This window comes from Micromys minutus (genome assembly GCF_963924665.1).
Source record: "Micromys minutus genome assembly, chromosome: 1".
Taxonomy (NCBI): Eukaryota; Metazoa; Chordata; class Mammalia; order Rodentia; family Muridae; genus Micromys; species Micromys minutus.
In genome coordinates this window covers 252,791,115-252,805,303 of record NC_137969.1, presented here as the reverse complement: position 1 = coordinate 252,805,303, position 14,189 = coordinate 252,791,115, and the positions used below count along the sequence as shown (strand labels likewise).

The 14,189-nt window shown below is 46.8% G+C and overlaps 1 protein-coding gene across 2 annotated transcripts in view; it reads right to left on the bottom strand.

Annotated features, from left to right (window-relative positions):
- Positions 1-14,189, bottom strand: part of TRAF3 (TNF receptor associated factor 3) — an 88,773-nt gene that overhangs the window by 20,865 nt on the left and 53,719 nt on the right. For both annotated transcript variants that reach the window (XM_080929831.1, XM_080929830.1), the window contains 4 exons: positions 7,112-7,370; positions 5,855-5,906; positions 2,479-2,583; positions 1,545-1,712 (listed from right to left, as the gene is read on the bottom strand). In XM_080929831.1, the coding sequence (XP_080785957.1) occupies positions 1,545-1,712; positions 2,479-2,583; positions 5,855-5,906; positions 7,112-7,353 (567 nt within the window). In that variant the 5' untranslated portion in view covers positions 7,354-7,370. The remainder of the gene's footprint in view (positions 1-1,544; positions 1,713-2,478; positions 2,584-5,854; positions 5,907-7,111; positions 7,371-14,189) is intronic.

Genomic DNA, 14,189 nt, shown 5'->3' with positions numbered 1-14,189 from the left:
CCTAGCGATGCCATTAAAGTTGCCTGCAGCTAGCTTCCCTGAGGAAGTACCCCTGACGTTACAAGGAGCAGCCATTTCTGAGGGGACAGCTCTCTAACTGCTGAACCAACTTCTTCCTCCGATCTGTGACTGCCAATTACAAACCCAAATGAGATAAGCCCTGCTCCTTCTCTGATCTCCCCTGCTCCTGTCACAGCAGCTGACCGCCTTGCTGGTGTTTTGTACACATTATGGTCACAGTTCTTCCTACACTACAGAAATTTGACTGTGCCACAGCCTGGTTCTCCTTTCTCAGACTGCAGAGCAAGGATAACATCAAGCTATCCCCTTTGCTGTGGACACGTGGTTAACCACGCACACTCCTGACTCTTACAGCCTTGCCTGGTGTTCATAGGCGGCAACTTATGTGGTATTTAAGTGACAGGTTTTCAGTTCCTTCTCAGATAAAATTAATTACTTGATTCTACTCTGCACATAACTGGTTTCTGCCAGGAGCAAAGCGCATGTCTGACAGCAGCACACACGCTTGTTCCCTGAGTGTCTCACCCCCGCCCCCAGCTTGGTACTAGAGATACTGCTCAACTTCGCTACGTTCTAATGCTGTCTCCCAATGCGGACGACACAGTCCTTAAAAGCCCTCAGTAACTGGGAATGTCTAAGGCATTCTACAAGGAAAATGTTTTCTGATACTGTGAGGTCCAGCCACAGGCACAGCTGGTGATGGGAGGGAGTGTTGAGATAGTGGGCACACACCTCATTTCACACAATTTCACAGGGTAGGGACCCTCCTAATGGTGGCCATGACATGTTCCAAGATAGACACCAGAAACTCAGCCATGGCCCTTGTGCCCTAGCTATACTGCAAAAGTCCCCCTGCTGATGACCACGGCACCATTATCAGAGAGGTCCCTAACTGCTGAGCCTCTCAGCAATGCATGGCCAGGGCTCCCAGCTCTCCTAACACCTCCCAAATTCCCTCTTAGCAGCCGGCGAGTCGTCCGTGTCCTGGAACGTCACGGCATACATTCGGTACACGACCAGTGTTTACTCAGTGAAAGACTGTTTTAAACACTGCTCCTCTACCCTCAGTGTCTCTTTCGTCTTTACACAGAAATGATGATTCCACTGCATACACAGAGCTGACTGTGCCAAAACAGTGAGGCAGGAAAGCATTTCAACCCTCATCTCTCTCCAAGGCAGACAGGTAGGCGAGCCTGCTGTCAGTGAAGGCCGTGTCAGACAGCTGAGGAGGCAGGCATTCCATCACAACCTGAGGCAGTTCTTTGGGACAAGTTACAAATTCTACCTTTTTTGAGTCATCATTCTTCATTTTTTTTTTTTTTTTGACATCTCAAATGAGTCAATCAAGGCAATGGAAAATGTTAATCACATAAATCAAAATAGGCAAAACAAATACAGCTTTACTCTGAAATAAAGTTAGATGAAAATTGCTATTTAATCCCCTCCCCTTTCTCCTCGTCAGAGCCACCATCTCTGCAGAGTGCACCTGACTGAGCAGAGGACAGGAACAGGCAGTAGCGCACCTGCAGTGTGATCATGGGGACTTGGCTCTTGCAGTGGTTGCACGTGGCCTCGCGGTATTTACAGGCCTTTTCCACGTGATCCCGCAAGTCTTTTCTCAGTACTTTTTCTTTGCAGTCGGCACGAAGACAGGGAAGTTCCTCAAACTGACATTCATTTTTCAGGTGCACCTGTAGAACACAGCGAAAGTCTAAGTGTGAACCGGCAGACTGTACCTGCTGTGTAATGAGGTCTGCAGAACACTGCGACCTTGCTCCTGGGATTGCTCTGGACAAGAAAGTGGCAATCACAGAGGCAGAGGCTCACTGTGTGCACTGTGTCCTCAGCACACGAGTACGGGACCATACACTCCCTCTGTCACCACAACTGGGGTGGGAGGTCTCTGGTAACAAATATTCTAGCAAGATGTGGCTATGCAGACCTGTAATCCTAGCAGAATGGGCTGAGACAGGGGGATGCTGTCTCAGCCTGGAGTATGTGGCAAGACCCAGTGTCAAAAGCTACACACACACACACACACACACACACACACACACACAGAGAGAGAGAGAGAGAGAGAGAGAGAGAGAGAGAGAGAGACACGAAAGCCCTTTATTTGAATTCAATTATCCACTCTGAACAAACAGAACAAAAAAAAAAACCCTTACATTTTATGAAGTTTCATGGTAGAAATAAAGTCCTAAAGTGTCTTGGAAAATAAAAACCCAACTCCAATTTTTTTTTTTTTTTTAGTTGAAGTAGGTTAGAGGGTAACAATTCACTTGTCATGAAGGGAAACTATCCCAGGGACTGGACAGTTTCCTGCACGGTGCTGTTTTAAAGGGTAATAAACACAGCACTATGGTGCACACAATGCTACGCCGCCATGGCAGGCAGACAGGTGGGTGAGGTGAATCCCTCTGAACAGAGACACCTCTGGTACCACTTGGTGCTTACCAGCAGATGTCCCAGGGTCAGCTGCTCCACACAGCCTCTGCCTTCATTCCGACAGTAGATCTGAAGGGCCAGGATCTCTCTCTTGCAGCAGTTATCCCTAAATACCTGAATTGAAAAGCAGTTAGAGGATTAATACTTTCTAATCTTCACATGTTGCAATTCTGGACAAGGCTAAACCACTCTAAAGATCCTAAGAGCAACTCTTAAGTAGGCCTCAGCAAGCATTAAGGGCCGTCTTAATTTCTATAAGTAGAATGAAGGAGCTGGCCCCACTAAGAGACACCATTTAACTCATAGAGCCGTAACCACTATCTTTTATGAGGTGAGCAACAGGCATTTGGGGTGAAGACATTTTAGAGCATTATGGTCCTTGGATACCGACATGGCCTCTGGACAAGGTGGGCTTGAGTTCCCGGCCAACAAGGAGCAGATGGCCTGGAGTGCACCTCTTGCCAATGGAACTGGCAGCATGCTGGTAACTCAACACACTGTTCAAAAACCTTGTTAGACAATCAGACCAACAGTTGTGGAGATGATGTCTTGGGACAATCTGTAAAACAATTCCCGTTCTCTCTTAGTGTACACTGCATATAACTCAGTTTTTACCAAAGAACGTTTTCTTCTTAATTTCCTTTTCCCCTCAGCACTGGAGATGGACTCCCGGGGCCTCGAGCATCCTAGGGAAACTCTCCACCACTGAGCCACATCTTAGTCCAAAATAAGCTTTAACTAAAAGCTACAAGGATGAGCTGGCACTAAACTATTTTCCTAAAAATGAACACCTGCTTGCCTTCAATTTTATTTTTCTTTACGAAACAAGCAATCTGCCTCTACCAACAGTCTACAGCATCTCAGTCCTCAGGCATTCCCGAGATGCTCCACCTGTCAATACTTAGTCCTCCTGAATGTCCGGCAGAGACAGAACAAATAGCTGGTAAGCTTTTAAAAACAGAGACACCTCAGTCAGTAAAGTGCTTGCTATGCAAGTATAAAAATCTGATTTTGGGTGCTGACACCTACATACATATCACGGGTGGTGGTATATACCTGTAATCCCAGTGCTGGGGGGTAGAGTAGGCAGAGAGAGGATCTAGAGCTTATTGGCCAGCTAGTCTATCCAATCAACAAACTCCAGGGTCAGTAACAGATCCCGTTTCAAAAATTAAGATGGAAGCTGGCATGATGGTATATGATTTTAAATCCCACCACTCAGAAAACAGAGGCAGAAGAATAAATCTCTAGGAGTTTGAGGGAAGCCTGGTCTACACAGTGTGCTCCAGGGCAGCCAGGGCTACACAGAGAGCCCATGTTATAAAGAAAGAGAGAGAGAGAGAGGGAGGGAGGGAGGTAGGGAGGGAGGGAGGGAGGGTTAGGGAGGGGGAAACAGAGAAGGGGGGAGAAAAGGAGATCATAATTGTGAATGAAATAGAGATACTTTAAAAAGGCACTTTAGCTTGTGGCTTTAACTTCTTTCTCTCTGTCACATTTGTCAATCCCTGAGACCAAGAGAGGCACACCATTTAAGAAAAGGCATAGGCCAGTGGCCTGCTTCTTATAACAACTGACTGGAGTCTTCACAGCAGATTTACTAGTTGCTAAGACAAAGCTTGGAGGGTTGGCTAACCCCCTAACTACCCAGAACAAGTTCCATCAGATACCCTTCTTCCTGGAGCCCACCGGTGAGGAGCCCTTGTGGCCAGCAGCCTCACCTGGAATGCCCTGACCAGCAAGTCCAGCACTTGCAAATGCTTTTGACAGGAAACCCCAGAGCAAGATTCTTAGTGTGGAATTTAATAGCCTACATTTAAAAACTATTGGGTTCATTAATCAAAATATTGGAATCACACACATTTTTATTGATATTTAAATCCTTAAGAATGAGTTGTTTCAAGCTACAAATCTACCCAGAAGGGCTTAACAGGATGTGGGTGGCCATGTGCCAGAAAAAAAGGGGAGGGGTCAGGTTCTTCTGGAAGGAAATAGGGGAGGCCTCAGTGTGCCAATGCTGACAGCCATGCAGGCGACAGCGCTGATCTCGCTCACTGTCTAAGCACTTCACACAGTAAAGGGACCGAGAACGGCTGCAACAACCCCTTCCCACGAGAATGTCTGAGGGAAAGCTAGTGTAAAGCTGAATGAGTGCAAGCTGTCTGAGACAGAATGCTACAGGACAGACAGACACTGCCACAACAGGCACCTCAGCACTCCTCACAGCTCCGGACTCCTCACACAACGCTCCTGGAGTTAACAGGTCGGACTGATACCGTTATGGGCAAAGCAAGCAGCTGGAGGACAGCTTGCCCTGCAGGAATCACAGCTGAAGATGACGAATGTGCTTGACTTTTCCTCTGCACAAGTCTGCCCAGGTGCTCACAAGCACATGCTGGGCCTCAGAGGCTGCTGCACCACTGTCAAAACTAAGCTGAGTATTGTGGGACATGCTGCAATCCTAGGAGGCTGAGGCAGGAGGGCTGCTGTGACCTTCAGACTAGTCTGGGCTACATAGGAAGATCCAATCTCAAAAATCAAAACAAAGGGGAAAACTAAAGAACTTTCTATGTGTGGAGGCAGAGGCAGGCTGACCTTTGTGATTACAAGGCCAGCCAGAGCTACATAGTGAAACCCTGTCTCAAGCAAATAAATGAACCCCAAGGGACTAGAGATCGAACTCAGTTAGTGGTGTGCTTACCTACAATACCTGAAGCCCTGGACAGACTCTTAGTACTGCAGAACCTAGATGTGGGAGTGCATACCTGTGATCCCGGGCCTTGAAAGATGGAGACAGAAGGACCTCGGCTACTGAGTAAGTTCAAGGCTAGCCTGAGCTAGACTCCCACCCTCACCTCCCCACAGAAATAATAACTGTTTTTGAGAAAAAGTCTCTATTATGTAGCCCTGGCTGTCCTCCAGTTCCCAGAGATCCACCTGCCCCTGCCTCCTGAGTGCTGGGATTAAAGGTGTGCACACCATGCTCAGTTTAATTTTAAAAAGTAAAACAAAACTGCTTTTTTTTTTTTTTTTTTTTTTTACAAAAGCTACATGAAAACAAGGTGGTTCATAGGGTAAAGCACTTTCTCTGCAGAGCTGGCAACCTGAATTCGATCCCTAGAACCCACTTAAAGGAAGAGGGAGAACTCTGACCTCCACCAACACCACGGCACACATGCTCCTCCTCCCAATAATAAACCAAGTAAAAATCTAAACTGAATTCCACAGCACCAAACGCGAGCTATGTGAAACGTGTCCATCACCTAGGAAAGCCCAGAGCATACCCCTGCGCTCAGAGGCCGGAGCAAGAAGAGCTATTATTACATGTGGGGACGCCCCAACTACAGAGCAAGCCTCCGCCTGAAGAAAGGAAGTGAGTAAAGCAAACCTTGTCCTTGATGATGCTTTCTTGGCACGCTGTACATTTCGGACTCGAGGAGCTGAAGGAAACAAAGTAAGTGTTAGAGCAGAGTGAATTCCCTCCTCCGGGCTCACAGCACAGAGCGCTGTCCTTTGTAGTCAGGCCTGCTCTGGCCTGCAGCAAGACAGGGCTCCAGGATGCTGTTGAAAACCGAGTATTAAACAGTAATCCACAGGAGAAAAAGAACCGAACTTTAAAACATGCTATTACACGCAGTAGTTCAGCCGCACTGGGAAAACTCAAAGGCCATGAAAGTGACATACTGGTGTCACAGTGGTTCTCGGAGGAGCTCTGGAAGGCGCACACACAGGCACCAACGTCCTGGTGCTTTGGTCTCGGGCTGTCTACAAGTTCACACTATACACAAACTCTAATGGTACCTGCACAGGGGAGCTGCACCGATCCCGCAGGCCTCTCCTGAGCTCAAGTGGTTTCCAGGTCCTGTTCCATATGAGTTGGAGCTGGACCTACTGTGTCACCAGCAAGTTCAACCTGGGTCCTTTCACCCTCAGTAAAACCAAGTGGGCTGTGTGGGACAAGTGACTGGTGATGATGAGGGTGTGGGGTGCACCCAGGTGTGAGTGACCAGATGAGAAAAAGAACTAGGTGGCCTTCTCAAGCTAATGTGTCCTGAGGATTCTGACAGTACAGTGTGTCCTACGGTGGTCTGAGTGCTAAGCACAGTGCCTGGCAAATGCACAAACCTGTGTGACAAAGCTCTTCCTTGGCCGACTCGGCTTCTGTCCTTCAACTCCTAACTTGCCCTTGTGGTTTTACCTCAGCATCCTACTAGACTCCTTAGCTTCTAGGGTCTTGGTATCTCAGATCTGTGTAGCCCCTAGGCAAGCATGCAGACTTAGCACCTGTTCTGTTCTGCATGTGACCTTGACCTTCCTTTACCCTGGTCCAGGGGCACCCTTCATTTTAAGGACTTATGATCATTTGACATCGCCACCATAAAAACATAAGCTTCCCACACAGAATAAAGCAACGCAGAAGGGGGACACAGAAGCTCTGTGGACGGAGAGCTAACACCACTGCAGAGATTTCAGGGCAGAGGCCTGGGCAGGCGGGGTGTGAGGCAGTCAGGGCAAGGTACAGAGATCTCAGAAAACTCAGCATGAGATGTGCCTCAGTCGCCCTTTATCAAGGCCTCCTACACTGGACTAAAAATCATTCACAGCCGCTCCGGCCAGGCGGTCTGAGCCTGTGTGCAGCACCCACCTCAGCAGGGCGGCCATGCAGCTCTCACAGAACCGGTGCCCACACTCCGTCTGCTTTGGGTTGCACAGCACCAGGCGGCACTTCTCACACTTGTACTTGTCTTCCACTGTCTTCACAAACTTCTCCTTGTAGCCTCCTTGCTCCGGCACGAGCACCGGCCCTAGGCCGCGGTCAGGCTGCAGTTTTAGGGGTGGGTTAGGCTGCAGGGTGCCAGCAGCATCCATCTTTTTGCTTGACTCCATCTTAGGATAGAGGAATTCTGCCAGGAGAAAGGTGATGAGAACTGTAAGTCACCCCTGTACCCTTGACCAGGTCCAACACACATGGCTGAGGAAAGCATGAGTGCTGAGGTCTGTACTTTCCGTGTTTATGGGCCACCAGGACCCTTCCCGGCCTTAATCTGCCATGGAAGAGGACAGAACCACTCACTGCCTTCTTACTTCACCCCGATTGTACCGTTAACACTGCCATTCAAAATACTTCCTGAAAAATATACTTAGAAGACTGTATTTGCAAGGTTCTTTAAAATACACAGAGTATTTCTCTGTGCCGAAATGTCACTGCAATGATTTGGCCAACGCAACAGCTATTGTTCTTAGATTTATTTTGTTTTTAATTATGTGTGTGTGAGCTACATGTGGAGACACACACCAGAGTGCAGGTGCCCTTGGACGCTAAAGGCATCAGATCCTCTAGAGCTGGAGTTACAGGTAGTTATAATCTACCTAATATGGGTGTCAAGCACGGGTCCTCTATAGAAACTGTACGTTCTCTTAACCACTGAGCCATCTCTTCAGCCCCAGCAACAGCCACTCTTGGTCAGCTTTACTTTCTGGTTAGCTCCCTGACCATAACTCCCACCGTCCTGTTATAAACCAACTCGGGCCTGTGTCTGGAACACTCTATCTTGTTCCCAGCAGTGACTCACTGAGAATGAGGTATAGCCAGACCAGAAGAGTCATGTATGAGAGTGGGACCTGCAGGAGGCCCCGTTTCTACCCTCAGGTTACCAAACCTGGAGTGCCCTGAGTCAGCCTACACACAACAGAGCCATGGATTTGTCACATGGAGCCTGTGGGGTACACAGGCCTGGTGGGGCTGAGGGACAGGCCTGGCAGAGGGACGTGGGACTAGATGGGGTTCATTTCCCACACCTAGCTACCAGTTTCTTGGCCTTCCACCTGCGAGTCCCATGATGAACAATGAGAGAACTCAACTCAGCCTCAAAGATCACAGACTAGGAGCTGAGCCCTGAGATCAAGTAAGCAAAAATAAGAAAAATAAAGCAGTTGACTAGGTTCCTGAGGAAAAATTGATGCTAATGAAAATTACAGCTTTTATAATTTATCAATAAATACCCATTAACCCTAACTAATCATCTTCAGTATTTGCCAGCACTTGCTGACAACAAAGATGGTGGTAGACAGGCTGGTTTCTCTTCCCTTACTCTCTGGATCTCCCACCACCAGTGTTAGGTTTTATAACAAGGGGTTCTGGATGATGGACAGTTACGATGTTAGTAAGCCGGAAGTTCCTCAGTGAAAGTGCATTGCTCACCCGTCCTCTGACCTCTCTGGACGGCACTAACACACAGGCATTGATAGACTTTGTCTCTGCTCAGCTTACACAGCCCCCCCCCCCCAGCCCTGTTCCCATCCATGCACCTCAGCAGGTCAGAGGAAGACACCTCCGAAATACAAAGTCGATTTCCTGTCTTCCCACTCCCAGTCCTTTCCTCAGCAGCCATGGATCTGCCAACCAAACAGCTCTTTCAAAAGTTACCAGCTCTCTGAAAAAAGACATCGTAGCCCTGCTCCATTTATTTTTTCTACTTAAAAAAAATGTCTGGGGGCTGGAGAGATGGCTCAGAGGTTAAGAGCGCTGACTGCTCTTCCAAAGGTCCTGAGTTCAATTCCCAACAACCACATGGTGGCTCACAACCATCTGTAATGGAATCTGATGCCCTCTTCTGGTGTGCAAGGGTACATGCAGGCAGAACTCTGTACATAATAAATAAATAAATCTTTTTTTAAAATGCCTGGCTTTGACTGGACATGAATACGGTTCAGTGGGTAAAAAGTTAGCCTGGGTCATGGTGGCACCTGTCCTCCTAGCACTGGGAGGCAAAGGCTGGAGGATCCATAGGTCAGGGTCAGCCTCATATACACAATGACTTTGTATCCATGGAAACCATCTCAAAAACAAACAAACAAACAAAAATAAAACCCTCCAAACCCAAACAGGTCAGATCCTATCAACTCACGGTATCTGGAGCATCTGCCTCCAGGATTCCCTTACTGCCCTTGCCGTCATAGGACGCAGAGCTGTGAACTAGGACCTGCCGGGCAGGGGCAGAGCCAAGTCCTCTGCCCTAAGCCCTGTTCATGTGCTGCTTTCTGCTGTTCTTTCTGGGGTACAAGGAACAAATGTTTCATGGTTAGGGATGTACAAAAATGGCTGTCAGCAGCAGATAAATTAATGAACTGAAGGTCTAGTCACACCTGAGTAAGCTTTAATAAAAGAGAATGCTGCTGTGGTAACACAAAAAAGCCTTGTGCGAAATCTACAGTCGTGTAAAAGTAAGTTTTCAAGATGACTTCAAGGGATCAGTGACTCTGCTTGCTGTCTGCGTTTGAGAAGCTTGCTCACAGCAATGACAGCCTGCCTTTCTGAGCTATGTGTGACAATGGCCTACACAGAAGATCTCAGGGAGCTCAGCGGCTGCCCACCATCAACCATTCTGTTTCTGGGGACAATCCAGTACCCCTAACAGCCAGCCTCCCAGGGTCCCCTCCTTCCTCTGAAGGAGCTCCAAGCGATCCTCTGTGTTGCTTGTTCCTACTGGAGAACAGCAGACTTGGACAGGGGACGGAACCCCCACATGTTCAGAGCGGTGCTAACAGGCAACCAGGGCTCAGCATGGACTTACTGAGTTAATAAAAAGCCAAGGCCCAAGCCACTCACCTCAAATAGTTTCTGTGACAAACTGACTTCAGGAACAGAAAACTAATAACTGGTCTAATTTTGTGCACCGTGAGATACAAAGATTTCAGCTCCTCGTGGCTTTGGTCTGGTACTCTGTCTCTAGTGCCCAGGAAGCTCTGTCAAGTAAGGGGCTTATGAAAGAGATAAGGGAAGCGCGTTTCTATTTCTAAGTGTCTTAGTCATGGTTTCTACTGCTATGAAAAGACCACAGCAACTTCTTTTATAAAAGAAGTTTTTAATTGGGTCTGGCTTACACGTTCAAAGCTTTAGTCCATTACCCATGGCCGGCAGCTCGCTAGCACACAGGCAGGCCTAGTACTGGAGAGGTAGCTGAGATCCAAGGCAGCAGAAAGAGTGATTGGCTCTGTCTTGGACAACTGGAACTCTAAAGGACATTCCTACTGAGTGACATACTTTCTCCAACAAGGTCACACCTTAAGCATTAAAATATGAGCTGGAACTGGAGATGGCTCAGCAGTTGAGAGCCCTGGTCACTCTTTCAGAGGATGGAGGTTCAATTCCCACCACCCAGACGGCAGCTCACAGCTGTCTGTAACTCCAGTTCTAGATCTGGCACCGTTACAGACATACATGTAGGCAAAACACTAATGCACATAAATAAAAAAGAATATGTGAAACAAATTATTCTTAATATAAATGTAAACAGTGAATTAATCTGGTGACTGTACTTATTTACCTTCTGCTAATCCCCAATAACTTCACAAATAAACCAAGTCTTATTTAGGTCTACAGCTCAATAGCTGGGCAGTTAAATGATATACCTTAAACTTCTATGGTAATCTGGCTACCTCCCAGCTCCATCCCATGATACTTGCATATTACTATTAATCTGCTCTTCAGAGTCCTTCATCACTCCAATTTCCCCATTCTTCCTCTCACTAGTGGATGTCCCACATTATTTTCTATTCTGCCCAGCTACTTACTAGGTGATGAGCATTTACTGACAAGGCAGAGAATAAATAGTGAGAACTATTTACATAAACTTGAGACAGGAGATTCTTGGTATAAGCATCACAATGCTATGTCTGGACTGAAACAAGATATGAGGACAGAGAAATCTGCATTTGAATAACACCAGGGTAAACTTTACACAGCCACGCGTGAGTCTGTGGGGGCCATTTTTATTCAGACCATCACTTTCCACTCAGCCTCCACAGGCTTGAAGCCATAGAGTAAGGCAGAAATGATTCAGCTGAACTTCAAATAGTCCATCAGTCTCAACCCTGTTTATAACTCCAAAGTCTCTTCTGAGACTCAGGGCAATCTCCTAACTGTAGCCCTCTATACAATCAAAATAAAAAAAGCAGATCACACATTTCCAACATAACAGCATAGAATATATATTATCATTCCAAAAGGGAGAAAAGGGAACACAGTGAAGAAATACTAGACTAAAGCAAGACCAAAAACCAGCTGAGCAAACCCTGAACTCTACATCCCCGTGACCAATGTCAGTGTTCTCTGAATCTCTATAACTTGTTTCAGGTTTGTTGACTGAAACCCACTTCTCTCTCCTGGGCCCACTCTGCAGCTGTCCTGGGTGAGTTTTCCGTGGCTCTGGTGGTTCCAACATCTTGGGGTCCCCAAGGCAATCCAGGTGAACCTTGACAGCTTCACACAATGGCCCTCCAGACCGCCATGCAGGGGCGCGCCTGACACAACCCTGGCCTCAGCAACTTTCCTTAGCTGTGGAGGGAGAGTTTTGTAACCGTTTTGTGTGTTCTTGATGCCAGAGCCAGAAGCACCAAAGCTGTCCCGTTGTTTGGTCTGTTTGCTTCTGCTGGAACACGGCCCCTTGTTCAATACATTTTCATCAGCTTCTGGTTTTCAGTGATTTCCTTCACTGCCTAAGCTTCGCTGTCTTGGAACTAGATCTGTAGACCAGGCAGAGATCCACCTATCTCAGCCTCCATAAGATTCCTTTTCTCAAGCTGGAGTGCAGCTGTGTGGACCGAGCCCTGCCCGCCCACCACTCCTTTTATGCCATCTAGCACACTTTCCTTTAATCTGTTTGTCTCCTTGATGCTGGTGCTCCTTTTCTCCTCAAACTGTGTATTTTTTTTTTAACTCAGCTTATTCCTTTTCATTATAACTTTGCAAAGCATGCCAGTTACTAATAACCAAGCAACACAGTCAATACTAGGCCACCTGGAAATTTCCTCTGTCAAAGCTGTTAATCTGTAACTCTTTAATTTAGCCTCAGACAGGTATTTTGGGGGGATGGGAGCAGGGACAAGGACAGAGCGGCCAGAGACTGTTGAAATGTCACAAGAACAATCTCTAGGTGACATACTAATATTTTTCTTTTCTAAAACCTCTTGAGTCAGGCCATCATAATCTAGTTTCAGAATCACTGTCTTTCGTGCTTCTAAGAGTATAATCCACTAAGCCCCACTTAAAGCATTCAACTGCTTTTTAATCCAAAGACCCAAAGTTCACATTCTGCCAAGGAAAAGCCACATGGTCTGGCTTGTCACAGAAATGTCCCACTCCTGGTTCAAGGTCTGTCTTAGGGTTTCTGTTGGTGTGAAGAGACTCCATGACCACAGCAACTCTTAAAAAAGAAAGCATTTAATTGAAGCTGGTTTACAGGTTCAGGGGTTTAGTCCTTTGGTCCTAAGGTAGGAAGCATGACAACACACAAGCAGACATGCTACTGGAGAGGTAGTTGAGAGTTCGACACTGGGCCTGGTTAGGGCATTTAAAAACCTAAAGTTCACCCTTAAAGACATACTTCCTCCAAGGCCGCACCTCCTAAATGCCATTCCCTAAGCCTTAAAAATCTATGAGTCTGTGGAGGCCATTTTTACTCAAACCACTACACCGCAGGACCAAGCTAATGAATAATCTTTCTCTTTCTAAGGCATGTTGTGCTCTACATGAACAAGTAAAGATTATAATTGCAGGTCTTTGTAAAATGCCAAAGAAAAGCAAACAGATTTAAAAAAACAATAAAAAGCTATACCAAGCATATTAATGAAAGTCTTGCAGCAATTTGCTACAAAAGGCACAGAATACCTAAAGCACACAGGTCTGTCAGGGTTCACCTCACCCCCCCCCCCAAGACCTCCAGAGCTACCTTTAGGCTTCTGACAACCTGCCCACACCCTTCCCACAGCCATGCTCAGTGATTGTGAAGTAGCTAGCTTCAGAAAAGAAGGAACCACAGGAATGGGAACAGCAGGCTCTGTGCTGTGTGCACCTACCAGCAGCCTGAGAGGCCATCCGAGCAGCGGGGCCAGTGTGGCAGAAGCCAGGGGAAAATGTGGCAGGATATTTGATCACAGTATGAGCCCCAAAACTGTGCGGAGAAAACTTGTTTCTAATTGTGGTGCAGCTCTCTCTAGGACACACCTTTATCCAAGAGCTTTTTGTTTACTGTAAACAGAAGTAAATAAAGTCAACCATAGGTCAAGAGGTGGAGCAAGCAAAAGTGAACATAGGAAAAAACAAAAAAAAGAGAGAGTTAGAGGAAGTCAGGAGGACTGATAGACACACAAAAAGTAGATGGGAGGGACATTTGGTTTGAGGGTTTAGTGAAGGCTTGGAGAAGGACAGTGGCTTTTCCTTTTGGGCTGTCAGCTGTGGAAGGAGGTCACTGGTCTCTGAGCTAGCAGGCTTTCACCCTAGTATTTGGCTCTAGAGTCTTTATTGGTAAAATCAAATGATTGGGATTATGTTAAAAACAACAGGACAGGGCTGGAGAGATGGCTCAGCGGTTAAGAGCACTGACTGCTCTTCCAGAGGACCTGAGTTCAATTCTCAGCAACCACATGGTGGCTCACAACCATCTGTAATGGGATCTGATGCCCTCTTCTGGAGTGTCTGAAGACAGCTACAGTGTACTCACTTACATAAAATAAATAAATCTTCCAAACAACAACAACAACAACAACAAGAGGACAGGCACCGCTAGGGGGTGTGGGGTGTCATAGGGGAAGGTAAGAATATTCTGGAATTAGAAAATGGTGGTAGCTATACCATTTAAAAGTAGACCAAAGCCGCTGGGCTTGTGTTAAAGTGAGTGAATTTCCCATCTTAATATAAAATCTGGATATAAACTAATACAAAA